Source organism: Charadrius vociferus, unplaced genomic scaffold (genome assembly GCF_000708025.1).
Source record: "Charadrius vociferus isolate BGI_N301 unplaced genomic scaffold, ASM70802v2 scaffold385, whole genome shotgun sequence".
Lineage (NCBI taxonomy): Eukaryota > Metazoa > Chordata > Aves > Charadriiformes > Charadriidae > Charadrius > Charadrius vociferus.
In genome coordinates, this window is record NW_009648925.1 from 1653759 (window position 1) to 1673751 (window position 19993).

The window sequence follows — 19993 nt, forward strand, 5'->3', positions numbered from 1 at the left end:
GGGGCCGGCGGTTTCCTCCAGCCCTGCCAGAGCAGGAGGCTGTGCCGTGGGGCAGGGATCCTGCTTAGCCCGGAGCCTTTGTGATCCCGAACCCGGGCCCTGACGTGGGAGCATTCATTGTCCGTGCAGCCGAGGAACCGGTAGAGCTTCACCCACCCTTCCTTTCTCCTGGGTACAGCCTGTAACTGCGCTGCCTTCCCCTGCGAGACAGGGTTTGGTGTGCACAAGCAAATCACTTCAAATGCCGAAGTCCCCACAGCTTTGTCCCTCTGGTTTCATTTCACCCTTAAGTAGTTGCGAAAAAACTCAGGTTTTTTCTTCCCCCTCCACTATCCTTTAAGGCGCAGAGGCTGCTGACGCACCGGACACCACAGAAACCCTTCTTTGAGACGCTCATCAGGAGCCTGATCATCTTGTGTGTGGCCATAGCAGTGGTCTTGTCATCCATCTCCGTCTGCGATGGCCGCTGGCTCTTCGCGAGGGGGCAGCTCTTCGGACTGTGGCACTTCTGCACCGTTAGCAACGGCAGCGTCCTGAAGTGTGTCACTGACCTCAGCCTGGCCAAGGTGGAAGGGCTGAGCGTGGGGGTGATTCCCATAAGAAGCATGGTGTCTTTTGCCGTTGTGGTTGCCATATTTGGCCTGGAGCTCTTAATGGTGTCCCAAGTCTGCGAGGACGCCAATGCGAGGCGAAAGTGGTCGATGGGCTCAGTTCTCATCCTGGGCTCTTTTTTGCTGTCGGCTACTGGAGTTCTGAGCTTTTCCATTCTCGTGAAGGATCACCTCACCTTCACGGGCTTCACACTGACGTACTGGTGCGAGTTCATTGCTGCCTTTCTCTTCTTCCTTAATGGGATCAGCGGACTTCACATCAACAGCCTCACGCACCCTAGGAACGGGGTAGGCAAAATCTAGGCGCAAAGGGTGTACCTCCACCTTTGTGTAATCAGCTTTGCCAATTAGACTGGAAAAAAGGGAGTCTAATGAAGTTTGAAAAGGACACCGTGTCTTAAACTGTGTGCAAGGAGGGGAAGCGTGAGTCAGTCGATGCCTGTAGAAGACATATCCACCCGCTGGTCAGTGTGGAGGGCCGCACAACACGAGCAAAGCAGAGACTGAGACTGGTTGCCGCTGAAATGCGGTTTTCTGGAGGAGTGGATTAAAGAAGAGGACATCCCGTTAAACATGCAGAGGGGTGGCAGACTGCGATCTACACATGGGGGCTCAGTTTTGAGGCTTACACAGAGCCTGGACTGCTATGGGTTTGGTGTTGCTGTGCTTTCCCCCCGTATTCTAGAGCCTGTGAAGAGTGACGCATCTTCAGTGTGTCTCATGGCTTTGCTCTGTCTCAGGGACAGATGATTTGGGCCTGGCCATGCTCACTGGCTTGGAGTATTGAAAGTCTTCACTGGATCTCACTCCTCCATTTCTCTTTCAAAAGAGAAGGCACACAGATCTTAATCTAGTCACCCGTTTTGTTTCCTGCTGGCATGTTCCCTGTATCTGTCCTTCCCTCTGTGAGTTTTTCTGGGACAACTCTGACAGAGGCGCAGGGAGATGTAGCTGTCTTGGGGCCAAGGACTGCTGTTGGGTGACGCAGGTGTACGGGGAAGGGTTGTGATGCCTTCCTTGGGCAGCAGAGCACATTTCCTGTGCTCATGGCCTCTCCCTGTTGTCACCACTCCTCTGCTGCCCCTGTAGGACACATGCCAATCAGTCACCCAAACTGGCTCCTTCACAGTCCTTGCAAAGTTCTCTGTAATGGGGCATTGCTCTTCCAGGTTTCTTTTTTGTCCCTTTGGGGCAAGAGAGACAACCTCTGAAGGGGCATTGTGGCTGGGTAGACCATGCTGAGACCACTGCACCTTCCAGGGTGTGTTTTGGTTGTCAGGATGTCCTGCTGAGGCAATGGGAAATCTCATCCTGTAGCTGAGTGTCTCCTGCAGCATTTCTTCTGGGAGAAGAAAGTTCTAGATCCTCCTGAGCAGACCAAGTCCTTTTCACCCCCTGATTAACAGTGGGCCTGGGAGGAGAAGCCCAAGATTGCCGAAGAAGGGGCTCATGGCAACAGCTCTAATCTGTCACAGGTGATGGAAATCCAAAGAGACTTGGCCAAATTGTATTAAGGCTGGTCTTCCTCCTGCAAATGCTTGAGTCAAGACCTCTGCAATTGCTGCAGCTTTGAAGTTCTCAATGCTGTCTGTAAAAGGAGAGAAGACCTCAGCAAGAGACCTCAGAGGTTGGGTTGCCCCTCGTGTCCTCCCTGTCCAACATCCAGCACTCCATTGGCCACAGATAAAAATATCTTAAGAGTGTTTCAGGGTCTCTGTTTTAATGTTTGTTTTGTATCAGCTCGTAAAAATGCTTGTATTTTTGTTTTAGAACAAATGTTTCTACATTTCATCTCTGTAGCTTGTCTGATAGCTGTTGAGCAAGGCTTTCATTTCCTGTGCAGCAAGTTTGACACAATTTTTCACCTGAAACAACAGCATCACAGCGCGAAGGTCAAGAAGGCTGTGTAGGCGAGCCACGAGTAAACAGCACTGTGTTTGAAAGCCACGAGTCACAAGTCCTGCCTGAGCATACATCCACACTTGCTGAATGTGCTCCTGTGGACTCACCTTCATGAGGACAGTCTCCATTCCTTCTCAGATTTCCATAACTTTTTAAGATAACACTACTAAGCCTGTTTTGTGATGCAGTTTCAGACCAGGCTTGCTCTGGAAAGTGCCGGTTGTGCTTTTGCACGTGAGTGTGCCCGATTTCTGGTGAGATAATGCGCAGAGCTGTGCTATCCAGCCAATTCCTGAAGCTCTTGCAATGTTCGGGGTTCTGTCTCGATCCTCTCTCAAGGACAAGGACTTGTGCCCTTAACCTGCCTCTGGAAAACTGCACTGTGATTGTGTGTCTCTGTGAAGGTGCTTTTGATTTGCTGAATTGCACTGTTAAAGACATGCTTGTGGGCTGAACTTGCAGATTCTCCTGTGAACAGTGCTGTTGGCTTTAGCAGAGCCACTTAGGCCAGAGAGAGTCTGCAAGGCCTGGTCCCAAACTGTTGCACTTTGGTGTCACCAGGTAGTAGAGTGCCTTAACTAACCGGTAAGTCAGTTGTGGTGCCTATGGGTGCCTGTGCTGGACAGGACAGTTCCCCTACATGAGGTCAAGTGTGTCCATGGCTTGTCTAGAAACATGGATGTGACTTCAGAGTGCCTTCTTGGTGACATCCAAAACTGGAAATCAATTCCGTGTGTACTCCCCTTCGTGCTAGTGGGAGGCTGTGTCCCCAGCCCCTTCCCTGGGGGCAGGCAGCCGTAGCCAGACTGAGTCCCAGGCTGGTGCCTCCCGCTTGGGTTAGAGGGAGGCAGTGGACAATTGGCCATTGAGTTCACCCAAGACTTGGTGCAATTGTGAATGATTTTAGGATGCCCTCTGCTAGCTGAAGAAGAGGCCTTTTGTTGGGGGTAGGGAATCCTCTAGGGAAAATACAGTAACTTTTTTTTCCAGCTGGCCTTGTATAGTACTGTTAGACTTAGAAACTCTGGGAGAAGATGCGTTTTGATGGCTAAATACTACAAAACAGTGTTGATTGTCTTGGAGACATCCTTATCTACAGCAACCTGTGCAGCAGTGGGCAACTGTTCATTTTCTGAAGCCTGTGGAAGTGTCAAGCAATATTCCTGAAGTTTGTTAAATAAATTTCTTTGAAATAAGATAACTGTAATTCTCTTTTTTTATATTTAGATATTGGGGTGCAGATTTAAGGGGACGAGCGGGGTTTATGTAATCTCCCAGGCGCCAATTCTGTGTGTTTACCCAGCTAGACCGATGAAGAAATGACTGCTTGGCGCTTTGCCGAGCTCCGGACCAAGGGAGCCGAGGCTGCCGCACACTCCCCTCCCCTTTCCTTTCTGTGTCCACACCAACCCAAGCAGCAGCCAGCACCGCTTTCTCGTCTTGCAAAACAAGAGGGGCAGTCAGCTGTGCTGCTTTGTGAGAATTAGAGATAACCTTGTCGGCTCTTAATGATTTCCTGCTGCTGCATGTGCTCTGTTTACCAGCTAAAGAGCCCTTTCCCGTGTCCTTCACCTCCCTTTTCCCACACCGCACCCCGTGTCTGAAGCATCCTTGCTCTTTTCCCCAGCTTTGCTTATTTGGCCCGCAGAAGTGGTATCTGAGTACAAATGTATTTAAACGTTTTTTTCCCCTCCGCTGACAGTACTAAAAGGTTTAGTTAAATGTCAGGAAAACAGCTTCACCACTGAATTAGTTTATGTAATCTCAAGTAAGTTAATTAGCACCTGGTGTTCTTTCTGATGGGAGAGGTCATTGGCCTGTCTCAGATGGCTTAATATCTCTTAAAAGCTGGGTAATGAACATCACCTCTTATTAATGAGCTGTTTAGACTTGCTCAGTTACTAACTTTAATTGGAAGGTTGTGCACAAAACCATTGCTTGTGGATAAGAACATGGAAATAATGGTACAGGGCATGCTAACGAGGGAGATATCCTGGACTGTTAATGGTATTTTAAGTCTGCAGTACCTTCATCAGCTGTGCTTGGAGGGACGGCTGGTTTGGGTGTTCAGCATTGCTTGTTTTTGTGAGCCAGGTAAAGGTGGTTACAGGACAATGACTGCCCTCACCTGCCTTCTCTTTCCCTCTGCTGGGGCCTATGGTAAGCAGGTAATGCCCCTTCTTCTAAACCTTCCATCAAGAAGGGCCTCGTTTCTGGGAAAAAGAAAGGTCTGCCCGGGGGGGTGTCCTGGAAGGGGTGTTGGCTGGATTCCTGGGGCCTCTCACCTTCGCATGGCTTCAACCCCTCTGAATTGACACCACCCCCTTCTCAAACAGTTCAGTTCAGCTCCCCCGATGCCCAGTGAGGTGTTGCACAAGGTAATTATTCACTGCACAACAATACTGCTTTTTGCTTCTGACGTTTTGCTGGGAACTTCCTTGTTGCTGTGTTGGGAGAGAAAAATCCATTAATCACTTCCTCTTAAATTCAGCCTTAGGTCGTAGACTGCTGATGTTCAGGCTGCTGGAGCGGCTGCCTGCGCTGCTGGCTGTAAGAGCTGCAACTGGTGTCTCAGGGGACCTGGCCTGAAGAGCCAGAGGCTGTCACCAGTGTCCCTGAACATTGATAACTACTTGTCTGAAAGATGGTACTTAAATCCTATTTACTGATAGCAAAACGCCTGCTTTACATTGAATACCAAGGAGCAAGTATAGAGAAAGGGAAGTTGGTGAACGCTGAATGTGGTGTTTGTGTTCAGCCTCTGTTAGTAGTTTCAGGCCACTGGCGCTGGGGTCTGCCCACATTTTGCATTGCTCGCTGAGATTTACTTCCCTGTTCCTCTTCATCTGCTTGTAAATATGTCAAGTGTTCCCGGAGCTAAGTGGCTCTTTTCTTTAGTATTTGTCAGTACGGTTAATCGAGAGAGACCCCCAGCAGGGAAGGGTGCTTTTGCATCACCTGTGCAGAAGATGGGTGAGGTGAGAACCCATCCTACTACGGTGGTGTTTGGCAGCAGCTTTCTACATCCAGGTCACAGCATCATAATGCCTGGGGCCATCTGCTTCTGGCACCCCTCCGAGTGGACTTGTTTTTCCCAAAAAGCCAAGGACTCCGAAGGCCTGCTGACATCCGAGGGTTTTTATGGTGTCTCAGCTCTTCATACGAACCAGGCTAGTGCTCAGTGCCTGAAGCAAACATGTGATACAGAATCTGGGAATACTTCCTTTTTTTTGGTTATTCCAGGTAAGTCAAATAAAACCAAAATGGCCAGGTAAAACAATAACTTATGCTAGAACTTTTTTTTTTTTTTTAATACAAAAACCAGCAGCATTTTGTTTCAGGGCATATCGTTCACCCCTGTTTCACCAGGACTCCTGTACAAAGAGGTGTCATGCTCAGCCTGGGCTTCTCCTGACCTTGTGCCATCAGTGCTGGTCCTAACTACGCACTGCAGGGCTGAGCTCTTACACTGGCTCGTGGGAGAGCCAATAATTGCATCAGATCTAATTAATTACATGTTATTATATCTCTGAATCTATATTTCTTCATTTATGCCGGAAGAAGGCACTTGCATTTAAAACAAACAGCTGCTTTGGCTTGACTGATAAATGTTTAATTCTCATACAGGGAACATACAAGTTGTTTCACTCTTGGTCTTATTTTTAGGCCAGAGAGAAAATTAGGGTAATGGTTGTATCTTTTTGGAAGTATCTGACTTGCTAAATGCGCTGGGACAGAATGAACCCCTGAGAAGTCTGGAGGCTCTGCTGGGCTTGGGTAAGTCAGCGAGGAGGGAGATCTTTCACCCAAACGTGCAAGGAGGGGCTTTCACTTCTCCCTCAGTCACGGGACTGATCCTGCTTCTGCTCTTCCTTCCACTTGCTTTGGCTGAGTTTTAAAGGACAAAGTCGACTCAAAACCTTGCCATTTCCAAAAACGTAAGTTTAAAATTAATTCCTGGAAACGCTTGCCAGTTGACTGCTTTATATTTGATTTATTTTTTTTTTTTTCCCTCCCTGGTTTTAAAGAGGTTCAACTCTCCCGCTGCTGGGTGACCTGCATCAGCAGGCAAAGCCAACTGGGCAGGGGAGGCTGGAGCGAACGTGATAGCCTCCCTCCTGGCCTGGCTGCCATCAGTGGTGCTGCTGCCAGCGATGCCTGCTTCACCAGGGAGGATCCAGGCTCTGTGGTCTAGCTGTCAGCACTGACAGAGAAAAAACAGACATTTTTTCCTGAATCTCAGGGTCTGAAACAGTGCTAATAGCACTCAAAAATCTGCTTCTGCCCAGGTAATTTAGTTTTGAAAGCATCCTTTGAATTTCATTGCATGTTTGCCTTCTGGTAAAATGGCAGAAGTTTACAGTGATGGTTTGGTGTCCTTGGAGCAGTTTTGGCAGAGCGGTTGGGGAATGACGCTTGGTCAGCATTTGACATACCATGCATGTTTTGCCAATGTCTTGTAGGTGAGGAGGAGGGAGAAGTGTGATAAACTCCACTTGCTCTCTGCTCAGTCATCTTTGCCCTTGAAGAAAACCAGGCAAGAATTGCCCCCACTGGGGAAACACAGATACAAACTCAAGTAGGAAGCTTGATTGCATTTGTTGGATGAATTGTTTCATTCCTTTCCCACTCAAACCAGGGAAACTTGCTTAACAATTTTATCCTTAAGAACATAAAGCTGTAATAGAAGCTCAGATACCTTGTGACAGCGTATTACAGTGTACAGCCTTGCAGATTTCAGCATGCTGAGCGATCGTAGACTCTAAGGAGATTTTTGCCAGCCACTTTGGTGTTGTTTTTTCACAACATACTTTGTACTGACCAGTTCAATTGAGTTTTAAATGTCTCAAGGGCTTTCATTGCTTCCCTTCAAAGACTAGGGGGATGAGCCTCAGACGTACAGACACAATAGGAAAGAGCCATCTTACTAAAGATTTCTTGGCCACTCTTGGAATATGCTATAATAGCTTTTTTACTATTTCAAAAAGATATGAAGATCCAAATTGGACCACTGTTATTTCCAAGGTCTCCACTGTTAGAAGAGGCAAAGGAAGAAAACTGTCTGAAACAGTCACTGGAGCATACCTGAGCAACGGATATGCAGTCAGAGAGGAAACAGAAGCTCAGCTGTGCTTTATGTTCTCAGTGTCCATTGTCCATTACCACAACAGAAAGACTTTGAATCTTGGTAAATTTTAGGGATGAACTAATTATGCATTTCAAATCCATGGACTGTGTTAAAGGATGGCATGTCACCTTCATCATACAAAATTGAATGTCCTCCCAGCTTCAACAATAGGAGAAATAGAAAACATCTAAAACTCACCAGCCTGGCTTAGTCTGGAACATGTTGGAGAGCCACACAGAAAATGAAGGGTCTTATTTAAGGTGGAAATAGCTGAAAAATATTGGTGTGGAAAGAAACACAAACGACTGTGGCCAGAAACCCAAAGAAAAGCATAATGTCGTGGCCCATTTTGCCTTGCAAAATAACTCCGGTGCTACACAGGATATAAATGAACAGATGTGCTTTAAGAACCGTTGATCTACAGCCAAGTCCCACTTTCGGATACATACACAAGACTCCCAGCATGGTCCATGGAACTTAACCGTGTGTATCTGAGCATGGAGGCATCCTCCTGGCATACAGCGTTAAAGCACGCTTGATCTTTGGAGGGTTGCTCTCCTGTGCTCTGGTGGGCTCGACCTCACCATCTGCATCTCTTGAGTTAAGCCACTTCCTCCATTACTCGCTGAGGTGCTGAGATGCTGACGCAAGTGTTTGCTTAAATGCCACTGCCTCCATTTTCTCTGAACTTCCAGCTGAACCTAGGTAGAAAGGTCACAAAATACTTAGTTCAGCTAGTTTATCTTGGAGCCCTGCATTGCGGAGCGCAGTATAACAGGAAAAGGAGAGTGGGTTACTTTTGCCAAGGTTTGGATTTATTTATTTAACCCCCAGTTTAAGGGGTTAGGGTAGGGGCTGCTTCTTGTCACTGCTAGTGATACTGTTGCTGCAGCCGCACAATTTTCTGTTAACATGTTTTTGTGTTTAACTGCAGGTGAAGCTGTTCACAGGGCCTAACTGGCCTTACTAAGTGTTTGGTCTATGTTTTCCCAAGATTTTTATTTTAGTTATAAAATCGTGACATTTTGGCACTCTAGGGTAAAAAAATGCAGATTTTCTTTCAAAACAACTTTTTCTGAACCCTGTTAAAGGATCAGTCGAAGTATTTCAAACCCCTCCTCCATTTCAAAGTGACTTTTTCTTCCAGCCTTAGGCACTAATGGTGGGGTGTTTTTTTTCCTTCCAATAACTTCAGGATCTCCCAGGTATGGATAATGTTTCCCCCCACCTCTACCAGCAGCAGCATTTCAGAGAGCAAGTTCTAGCCCAGGACCCTGGGAGTTACGATACGACTACAAAGGAAATGGTCCCTCTTCCAAAAGCTTTACCTTATGAGAGTCCTAATAAACTTGGACTGGATACAGCTTTTGATAAATTCCCTCCCAAGGATCAAGCAAAGAAAACAGCCATGGGGTGACAGATAACACCACCATACGTCAGAACCAGTTGATTGTCAGTGTGACCGTACTCCCACCCTCTGTTCCCAGACAGTAATAATTCTATCTGATTTACGAAAGGGCTGCAATAGTTGAGAGGTGAAGTTTGCATCTGGCATACAATTACTTAAGCTTGCCAGGTCTAGCAGGTATTTCATGAGTGACGTTAGGTAGCTGGGAAGAAAACCCTTAGATAAAACGTGTAATTCATTGGAGAATGTCTCCTACTGATTAATGAGGCATGCTTGAGCAATAAAAAAAATGTTATATACCCAAAACTCACCTCACCATTAAGAAAACAATAAAGTACAGCCACGACAAAGCCCTAAAAGATAAAAGAACCGTGGTCACAGAATTAGAACTGCAGTTTCAGCTTTTGAATGGGGATGAGGCACCTCAAGGGCAATCAGGCAGCTTGGTTTTCCCATTGGGACTCTGCTCTGTTGCAGAGTCGTGTTTTATGCCTATTTGTTTTTATTTTAAAGAAATAATAGCTTATCAGGTATTACCTGGAATGATCCAAGAGCCAATTCGAAAAACAGCTGAATTTCCATTGTTACGCTGCTTGCGTCTTCGGGGAAAAAAGCAAAGATAATGTAGTGGACCCCAAAGAGGGGGATGAGGAGGAGCGTTGACTTTGCAAGTCTCCTGAGAATGAAAACAGGGGAATGCCAGTGCAGAAGGAGAAAGAGGGGCTCAGGTGGGGTCACATGGCATAAAGTCGCAATGTAAGGGACATACTTGTATTGGTTGAAATCACTGCTCCGTCCTTCAGGCGAGCTGAGCTTCTTCATCAAGATTCTTAAAATGTTGACAAAAAGAATGAAATTAACCTGCAAAAAAGAGAAGTAAGGACATGAAAAAAAAAAAAAAAGGCAACAAAACCAAATTCCCTGTCACCACTTATGTAACTGCCAGGTATCAGCAGAGCCAATTTGGGGTGTTTTGGCTGAGCAGGCAGCATAGAGGGGCTGGGGCTGGCCTGCCCGTATCCCTGTCCCCATCCCAGTCCCTGTCCCTGCCTCTTGGGCCTGCCTGGCCCTGGCAGGGCCCTGGCAGCACCCTGGGCTTGGGTGCTGGCTGCTTTCCCCACCGGTTTGCTGCAGCTTTAGGTATGGGGACGATGAAGGCTTATTATCCGGGCAAATCACCAGAAGGGCTGGAAGACCAGGCACATCCGTAGGATCCCTTCTGGCTGTGGGGTTCAGACAGCCTCTGCCCAGTCTGGCCCTGCTTTGGATGCCAGCAAACGGGCAGTGCTGGCGCTACCACTTGCTAACTGGGACTGCAAATGCCATTTGTTCCCTGCCAAAAGACACAGCGTGGGTTGGGACGATGGAAGCAAAGTAGTTAAAAGTGGGGATAGGAGAGAGTCAACACTGAAGTTCTTCCTTTGGGTTTTCCCCCTCTCCAAGGGTGGATATCAGATAAAATGCTGATCTGCTGCTCAGTTTGGGCGAAGGTGAAGCAATAGCTGTTTCTGCTCGTTTGACCCTCAGGCAAAGAGCAGGAGGCGCAGGGGAGGCAGAGCCTGAGCGTGGCTCTCTCCCACGGCCAGAGTGTAGCCACCTTGGATTGTAACTGCCCTTCGCATCAGGGTTTCCAATATGGCCCTGCTCTCCTCCTGCAACCCCACAGCCCTTTCACAACACCCTGCGCCATGGCAGGCCCTCAACCCTCCCCCACGCCTCAAAACATCATCGCAGCCCTGCATCCTCTTCATGGTGGCTTGTGGGTGCTGGAGCTGGACTCTGAGGCGGTGTGTTTCCCTCAGAGAAACGCGTCTACTGTAGGTGGGACAGACCCAGGATGTCCCCGGGTTCCGTAAATTATTGGATGAAGAGGGAGTAACTGTGGCTGCGTGGTCTGGGCTGCTGAGGGTGTCTCGAAGTTTGGGGAGTCAGGAAAGGAGCAGAGCTGTGAGGAGCTCGGGGTGGGGGACATGAAGGAAAGACAAGTATGTTGAGGGTGTTGGGGGGGGAAAGGAGGCTCAAGCTGGGGATGCAGGGATTTTTAACCCACTGGGTCAGGCTTAATTAGTGTAGTCTGAGCAGGAGTTCTTGCTAATGAAAACTGTGGGGAGCAGGAGGGACGGGGAGATTGCTGCTGGGAGGGATTGCCCGCGGGCAGCACCTCAGCAAGTGTTAGCCTCGGAGCACAAAGGAGTTTATCGGTGTTGATTTTCTGCCCTTTGAACTGCTAAGGACTGTGGGCTGTGAGGAATAAAGAGATTAGATCTGAATTCTGAAGGACTGGCTGTTTGTTTGTCTGTGGCTATGGGTTTGAGAAAAGCCTCTTTCAGGTAAAGAGGCAGAGTCATGTAGGCGGCTCCCGCCTTAAGTGGCTAAGGTAGATGTGATCAGGATTTTTGAGGAAACTTGGAAGGGGGTAGTGGGTGGTGGCCGTCAAAAGAGAAATTCAGATTGTGCTTTCTGCCTTGCAGAATGCTTGGGCCTTGCTGGCACTTAAATATTGCAGAGTGGCTCCTGGAGCGTAAAGGTTCATTGAGAAAAATACGTGCTGTGGCCTCGTTAAATTGATCCTGGATCACTTGTGTGGTCTTCCGGTTGTCTTGTGGCGGTGAAGGATTGCTCAGTGGTAAATAGGAGCAGAACTTTAACCCACCATCTCTGCTGCTTGGGTTTCCAAGAGAGCACGCAAGTGTTGCAGTTTGTCTTTTGCAAACATAATGGCTCCTATTGGCAACATGAAAACCTCAACCAACTCTTGGGTTCTCACTTGGAGTGTCAGCGGGTTACTTGAGAGTAATTAGCAGTTCTGTTTCTGTACTAGGGCTTCAGATAGATCGTTGCAGAGTGATCTGCCCCAGAGCATCTCCGTTGGGCAGAATGACTATCTCCAAGAAGGAGCTCCAGCCCCTTGGTACCTAAGGCTCTGAGGGTGAGCACCAGCAAATGCTCAAACCATAGGTGCTGAGTATTACATGTACCAAATTGTTCTTGAGATCGCTACTGCCTTGTACTGGGCAGGTTCACGCTGAGTTTCAATGCCTGTGCCTTGTTTCAGTGAGTAATTCCATAATAGTATAATTGCAGTCCTGATGCATGCAGCCTGTGAGCTGCTTTCATTGCTGAAAACAAAAGCTAATGGTCATGTAAGGCAAGTTGGTTTTGGCTTTGCTGAGAGGGGCATTGACCGGGAGACACAAAGGCGATTGTACTGAAATGTACAGCCACTTCGTTTCTCCTCCAGAGCCTTACTTGAAACAGTCCAAAACAAGCTTCCACAAGCCAGCCAAGTTCATATGAAATCAACAGGATGTGGAAACCTGATCTTCAGGCTCTTGCTTCTTGGGAAGACACTCTGGCTTTCCTTGTGAACTTAGCTTTGGGGCATTAGTTACTGACTAAATCCTGCTGAGCAGAAGTTGCTTAAGCAGTAATTCATGTGTCACACCAGTTCAGGCACATGTCTAAGATCAGTTCATTAACACACTTCTAAAGCATATTGAGTAGATGATCTCTGACTTCACAGTATTTGAAAATACAGTTTGAATCTGCTTGTCCCAGAAAAGACTTACAAAAATAGACAAAACCACAGGGCCTCTAATGATCCACCAGGTATTGGCATCAGTGTTAATGTCCCAACACCTGTAAAAATAGACGAGAAGGTGCAGTCAGTTATGAAAACACTGGTGCCTTTTCAAAGAGATTTAGTCTGTTTTGCCCTTCAGATAGGCCCCTATTCCCTTCTTCTGTGAAATTAATTTCCTGTTCTCACTTAGCTATACAACATTTCTGACAAAAAACTGTCCACCTGCACAGGACAAATGTAGTAGCCCTTACAGTAGAGCCACCGTTCAAAATTTTGGAAAAGAGAAAGGAACAAAGTTTCGCTGATCAGAAAGTCAAATAAAGATGCTGAAAAAATCACGGGCTGAATTCATACTTGAAGACTACGTCCTAGCCTTGAAAATGCTCCAATGAAATTTGAGGCTCTTTCTCAGGTTGCTCATCTGGACCTCTACTCCTGCCCACGCTATGATCCAGGCTTGCACCACAGCAGGGTGGTGGTTGGTTTGCTTGGCTGCAAGCAGGACCCCGTGGAGCAGCCTGCGTGGGAGCTGCATGCTTCCCCCAGCGTGTCGCCTTCCCCCCCTCCCCACAACTTACCCGATATTTTCATGGAGTTGCCTAGCAGTCGCCCATGCAGCCACAAACACAGTTGGTGCACCTGTGGTTAGAAAAGCTAGTTACTGCTCCACAAGTCCACCCCAAAGGCAAACCAAACCCACAGTTATTCTTACTGAAAGGAGAACCAGTACCCCATCCGAGGGCAATGAACCTCCAGAGGAACTTCCTTTCCGAGAAGAAAGAAATAACCAGGAGAGTGTGGAGGTACAGTCCCTCCACGAGGAGCCAGCTGTAGTTAGACATGATGCAATACTGAAAGAAGACCATGGTGAGCTTACACCCAGCCTGAGGAAAGAGAGAATAATTAGCTTCTGCCTGGGTTTGTATCTACCTTCTAACAGAGGGAGAGATGTAAGTAAATCTTGGCAAACAGAGATCTTATAGCAATTAGGGGACTAAACAAGTGGCCTTGAGACAGGCGTTCACATGACAAGAAAGCACGGCTGGCACTCATAAATGCATTAATCAACTGCCTCACTAGCAAGAACTGAATGTCATGGACACATGGGTTTGGGTTACTTTCTCACTTAGAGCAGTTTCCTCATTACTACCTTGTTAGTATCAGTAGCACTAATATCACCTTAGAGAAGCATGTGGATGTGTTTGTCAGTCTTTTTTTCCTAAGAAAAAGGGTTGATAAAGACAAGTTAAAATTTGCTCAAAATGTTCTTCTTCAGCAACAAAAATCCAGCAAAACCGGGAGGACAAAACAAAACAAAAAAATCACCTTTTTTTGTTTCTCTCCTTAATTCTTATCTTTTGGTTTAAAGCATTGAACATTGTCTGCAGTGCTCACCCACCCCCCATTTTCAAGATAGTGTGCTGCCAATAAAAAGGAAAAAACAATTCAAAATTTGTGAGGTTCCTTTTCCAGGCTCTCTGGGTGCAAACCCATATCTTACTATCAGGTCTCACACTGCAATACAATTCAGCAATATTTAATGTATTCTTGTACTTTTCCTGCCATCCCCATCCACCAGGATCTAAAATCCATGTAAGAATCTCCACCCTGGTGGTGTATCCCGTGTTCACAGCCTGAGACACCCAGGTTTAGGCATTTCTGGATCAATGTGCTGAACTCCTGGTGTCTTCTGTGGCCATCTAGTCAATGCAATCAAGATGATGAATGCAGGTACCTACGTCAGACTAACCTGGATGCTCTCTGCTCCAGTACTTGTAAGGGCATCTATAACCAGGAGGAATGGCACCTGGGTTTCTGTGTGCATGCTCCAGCCTGGGCTGCTTTTGCATCCTCACACCTCCATCACTCATGAAGAATACTCCCAAACAGGGATATCTCATCCAGGAACAACCAACACGCAAGATCGAGTGACAGAGAAGGGACAGGGCATACCTCTCTTGTCCTGTAATCCCACACACTGAAAAGAAAGCTGGGACAGAGATTTCCTCCCCTGCACACTAACTACTGCTAGGATCCTGCTGAGAAACTGAGGCAGGGAGCAAGCTGGAAGGCAGAGGGTTACCGTGTATGACCCGCAGTAATTTGTGTCTTCAGAGGAAAACAAAACAGCATCCTTGATGAAGTTGGACAAGGCTCGCAAAATGAACGATGTGAAGAGATGCATGTGGATGTAGTTCCTTGTACAGCGAAGTCTTCTGTTACAAAAAGAGAGAGATCCTGTGAAGTTACATTTCTATCCAATGCAGGTAGCTTGTGGCTGTAAAGCTTGTTAATGCTAAATTGGCATATTAAGAAGGCTGTTTTTCTGTCTGTGAAAGGAAGACTAATGCATTTCCCAAGAGGGATATCCTAGAGAAGACCTTAAAAAGCTGAAGTCACGTCTGCTCCACTCAGGTACGAAAACAAGCTGAACGTTGCCAGAAGAATGAGATTTCACGCTAATATGCTTGGTCTAGCCTCCCTCCCTCCCTCCTTTATGGAGTAACATGAACCCAAGGTGTTTATCCACACCTGGGCAGATTTATTTGGTTTGTCTGCACAGTGCACTTGTGCCTGCAATGTTTTCTGTATTAAATCTCCACATAATCTGGATCCGGAGGCTGTGCAGCCTGAAGACAAGTTTGCAAAGTGGCTGGGTTTCCTTCTGCCCGGAGGTGCCTCCCTGACACTGTAAGGGAAATTAATTTCACTGAATAAGCAGCAAAGTACAAATTCCAGGTTATAAGGATGCGTGAAGATAAGACGACTGTCAGATGGCTGCTGTAAACCTGAAACCTTCCCAGAAGTCAGAGGAGCAGCACTTAGAGCAAAGTTTTAGCCACAGTCTTAAGTAGGAAAAAGAACAGCAGGGGGAAAGACACTCTGCTGAAGGGACACTGAAGTCATGGGAAGACCTCAGCAGGGAGGTGGTGCAAACACCAGTCTGCAAAATACATCCAGCTACATTTCAGAAAGGACAGAAGAGCACAGTATGAGGAGCAGCCCTAACATTTTATAGGAGACAAGACTCAGAGATAATTTTTGTCACTGATTTCTGTGGAGGTTTTTAGAAATAATTCAATTTTTAACTTGCCCTGAAAGCCAGTAGAAGGATCTGTGTCAGCTGGGATGACCAGAAGTCCTGGCCAAATGGAAACCAGAGATGCTTCTCCTTACCTGAAAGACACCAGGACCACTAATGCAATTGTCAGCGTCACGAGGGAGGTGCAATATCCAATGGTGTACATGGTCTTCAGAGTCATGAAATACGAATGCTACAGGGAAACATATTCACATATATATCTTTGACTGTCTGGTAGTAATCAACCCACACCAAGAGAAAGGTGTCTCCTTCTATTTAGCAAATACATTTTCTTGTAAAATCAGCTACTGAAGTTTTACCCTGAGCAACCCATTCTGATCATTTTGAGGAAGCATTTATGCTGAAGAACATCTGTAAAAATAACCCCACCTGAGTTAAATCACAACATCATTCAGTCTGTCCTTAACATGTTCCTCCCCCGGGGCCCCAAAGCCGCAGATCTGTGGTCACAGCACTCAGACTCACTCTCGCCTCGTTTGTTGTGTCATTGACATTGTAGCCACAAGCGATATCAGGTCTTGGATATGGGTCTGACCAACCCTCACTCGTACAGTTTCGGTAGACAAAACCTGTGTGGTAACAACAACAACAAAAAAAAACAACAAAAAACCACAATCGGGTGTGATTATTTCCAATTGTATGTTTGTTCTCCTTGGAGATTAGTCACTAACGTGTAGAGTGGCTCCAAGAGCAAAGAGAATATTTTCCCCCAGGCAGTGCACTCTGCATAGCTGGAGGTGAAATGCAGCTGAGCTAATTATGTTGATACTTGCCCCAGTGTACTTGTGTGGGTCATAATATTGTTTGCCAATTCAGGGATGACTGTGATGGATGTGTTTTTATTAATTGCAACATAAATAATACTGTTCGGTACATCTGGTGTTTCTTGGCCAGTATTCCAAGATCAGCAAACACATGACTTGTTCAATCGCAAATTCATACTCCACGCAAACCTGATACTTTCCTGAATGCTCCCACCTCCTTGCTGTGGTTTGTCATGGTCTGAAGAGAACACAAAACTTTAGATGGTCACAGATTTTTGTTGAGATATAATTGAAAACTAAAAGGCTTTTCCTCACAGCCGGGTCTGGGCATTATTTTACACTGTTGACTTCCTTACTTACTTGCAAATTAAAGGCTAGGGTGGGATTCCCCTAACTTAAGTTAGACTTTTGAAAGCTAAACGCTTGAGTCCAATTGTGTACCTCGTGGCTGTCTTTCTAGTCAGTGGACAAAAACAGGCATTTGCAGAACTCATCTCATTTTCAGACATCCTCAGAGGGCAGTTTGTCCGACCCACTTCTGCTGGGATGTCTGACTTTTAGACTCCTAAAGCTGAGTGAGATGGATCCCCAGCAAGTTGCACATGGTTGAATAGGACAGGGTTGAACATGTCCATATTCATGTGTGGCACTAACGTGGAAGTGGGAAGTCCTGCCCGATACACCTTACAATCTCACTGGAAGAAAATGACCCTAGCAGGCATGTAGGTCATGTGCTGAAGAGAACACAAACTTTTACAAAGAAGTAGAACCAGTGCCCGCTGTCCTAATCACATTTATCTGTCAGGTAGGAGCCACACTTCAGAAACATGGAGTAAAATCCTGGCTTTGCTGCAGTAATGGCAATACTAGCAAGGACTTATAGAAGGCCTGAAATAAGCAGCTCTCCTTAGTAGAAGCCTTGACAGAAGGGACCATCAAAGTCTATTTTTGCCCTCACATTTAGCCATGGGGACCCTAGGGCACCCAGTCCCTGCAAACTTCCCCGCAGTGTTGAGGGAACAGAGGGAGATGAATATGCAGCAGTATTTGGCACTGGTTTATGCTCTTTGGAGCCCTGCTAGGACTGTCAGTACAGAGTTGGGGCTCCTGCTACCTCTGGGCTAATTCTGGTGACCTGACAGCATGTCTGCACTTGATTTGAACTCGCCTCTGTAAAACTGCAAGGCACAGCAAACATGCTGAGATCTCCAAGTGGAAGAGCTCTGGGTGTGTCAGTATCAGACTATTATTTGATACTTTTATGAACATCTTGTTCCACCTTAGCATCTTTGGAAGGTCCAGGCTTGCTTTTTATATACCCTGTATTCTATACCCTGCTGCATTGCAACAACAGGAGAGAAACAGCTCTCCCAAACAGTTGTCCCCAACCTGCCTTGGCACTCAGCAGGGGAGTGGGATGGTGGCAAATTCTCTACTTCAGCTTCAATTATTTAGATGCACGTACTGAGAGCAGAGTGTTGTGGTTGTAAACATGCCTGTAACGGGTTTTTGCCTGAGGACGTCGAAGTAGATCAGACAAGAAGAGCTGAAGTTCTTTGTTGGTGTGTGCATGTGACTGCATTATACGCGAAGCACAGGAGATTATGGAGGGCATATTATACTGATGGATGTGAGCGCAATTTTAGCAATGCTACTTGCTTATGGGTGACACACACACTGGGGAAACTGCAGCATGCCCTGCTCAGAGCAGGCTTGGGGTCTTCAGTCTGTCTAACAATCAGTGCCTGGTGTTTGCTGCTGTCTTGGAGTTGCCTAGGCAAGGGGGAGCATTGGCTAAAGGGATGGCCATGGAACTGGGGTTATCCTATGTGGCCTTCTCCTCTGCCTCTGAATCCCCACAGTCGTGATGCCTTTCCTCATTTCTTGCCTGAGACAAATTGTACAGGTCTGGATGTGAACTTCAGTTATGTTACTTGTTTCCAGAGTATTTCGTTTCTTTGGTCTGTTTTGTGGGAAGGGGCCAGACAGTCTGGGCTGCAAATGCAAGTCTAGATGTCAGCACAAAGCGCAAAAGCGCAACAGCACCAAGACCAGGGTTTTGGTCAGAGCTCACAGCTGTCCGCATCCCTTAATGTATGGGTCTTTGGCATTTGTGGCTGCCCATCTGCTTTGTAAGTGGTGAGGAGAGAAAACTTCTGGGTTTTTTTGTTTTTTTTTAAGCAAACAAATCTTTGTTTTTCTTTTGCAAAATTGCTTCGAACAGGACAACGACTGTAGCAGTAATTAAATACATGAGTCACAAGCCAACCACAGTATAAAATCAGAGAAGAATGTGGCTATGAGAATGAGAATAAACTATTGCTGACTTTGACCCAAAATACCAGATGCAGAGACCGAAATAAGATGCAAATGCCAATGGTCCATGTCTTGGATTTCTGTTTTGAACAATGTCATTCTGATTTTTGCTTATCAGAAGTGGTTCAGCTCCCAGCTTCTCGATAAGCAGGGCAACTAAACTTTAAAGCTGTTAGACTATCTTAAAGATAATGCAATGCACATTTGAGATGTAACTATGACCTTTGGATGTACAAATTCCTGTTTTCCTCCCTGGTACGAAGGCCAGAGGCAGGGAGAAGTTCCCTCTAGTGGCTGTACCAGCAGGGATTTCATTTAATGCATTTAAGGGCTGGTATCACTGCTAAATATTTGTGAGCTCGTGCCAGATGGATGATTTCTTCAGTGATCTGTGTCTTTGTGTAGTTTATCCTCTGTCTTTAAACCAGATTATAGGATTCAATGGGCAGCTACTGTTTGTGCGTACAGAAAATAGCACGGTATTTATTTTAATCCGAATGGCTCATGTCTGATTTTATTTAAAGAGCACTAAGTGCTTCTCCTCTGACTTATCTAATCTTTATTAGACAATCTAATACTTTGTCTCCCGTTCCTCCCTCCATAAAATGAATTTGTCTGCTTTTCTGTAAGTACTAGACATCATTAATCCGTGTCCTATAACTGAAGAATGCAAAACCTTCTTCCGATTTGAATCATTAACTCGCTAAAGAGAAATGTAAGCACATTTCTTGGGCATTGTTGAAAAGTAGAACTGAACAGAAAGCAGGCAGAAATTCCTACTTAATGGCTTATGATTACTGTAGTATACTGGGAATAAATTTCCCTTCGTTTCTAGCTTACAAATCCCGGAGAAAGGACAACAAACAGTGCTTGAGCTCATCTCTTTTTGAATAAGTTGTTTGGTGATCCATGAACCTGAGTTCCCACGAATTTGTGCCATGCTTGTGGAGCTTGTCACAGCCAAGGGATGAACGCCCAGTGCAGATTTCCTCTTGATGGAGGCAAAAAAAGGGATCTTTTCTCCCTTCCTGGGTGGCTGTTTTGCCAAAACTTGTATGAACATAACACTGTGTGAAGTTTTGTCCCCATCAGGCTCAGCTGAGATCAGCCGCTGGCTCTAAGAGTTATTAGAAGGGGAAAGATGGACAGAAGTACATGAACAAAGAGCCTGAGTGGAG

At 46.3% G+C, this 19993-nt stretch overlaps 2 protein-coding genes across 2 annotated transcripts in view; one reads left to right on the plus strand and one right to left on the minus strand.

The window, feature by feature from the left end:
• The window catches only part of TMEM37 (transmembrane protein 37), a 2063-nt gene extending 1149 nt beyond the window's left edge, over positions 1-914 (plus strand). The window contains exon 2 of the mRNA XM_009887303.1: positions 342-914. Within this exon, the coding sequence (XP_009885605.1) occupies positions 342-914 (573 nt within the window). The remainder of the gene's footprint in view (positions 1-341) is intronic.
• Positions 915-3198: 2284 nt separating this feature from the next.
• The window catches only part of SCTR (secretin receptor), a 25868-nt gene continuing 9073 nt past the window's right edge, over positions 3199-19993 (minus strand). Inside the window, exons 4-14 of the mRNA XM_009887257.1 lie at positions 16201-16304; positions 15810-15907; positions 14716-14848; positions 13363-13516; positions 13211-13271; positions 12619-12688; positions 9819-9910; positions 9587-9725; positions 9361-9402; positions 8162-8342; positions 3199-3209 (exon numbers count right to left, since the gene is read on the minus strand). Of these exons, the coding sequence (XP_009885559.1) occupies positions 8166-8342; positions 9361-9402; positions 9587-9725; positions 9819-9910; positions 12619-12688; positions 13211-13271; positions 13363-13516; positions 14716-14848; positions 15810-15907; positions 16201-16304 (1070 nt within the window). The 3' untranslated portion in view covers positions 3199-3209; positions 8162-8165. The remainder of the gene's footprint in view (positions 3210-8161; positions 8343-9360; positions 9403-9586; positions 9726-9818; positions 9911-12618; positions 12689-13210; positions 13272-13362; positions 13517-14715; positions 14849-15809; positions 15908-16200; positions 16305-19993) is intronic.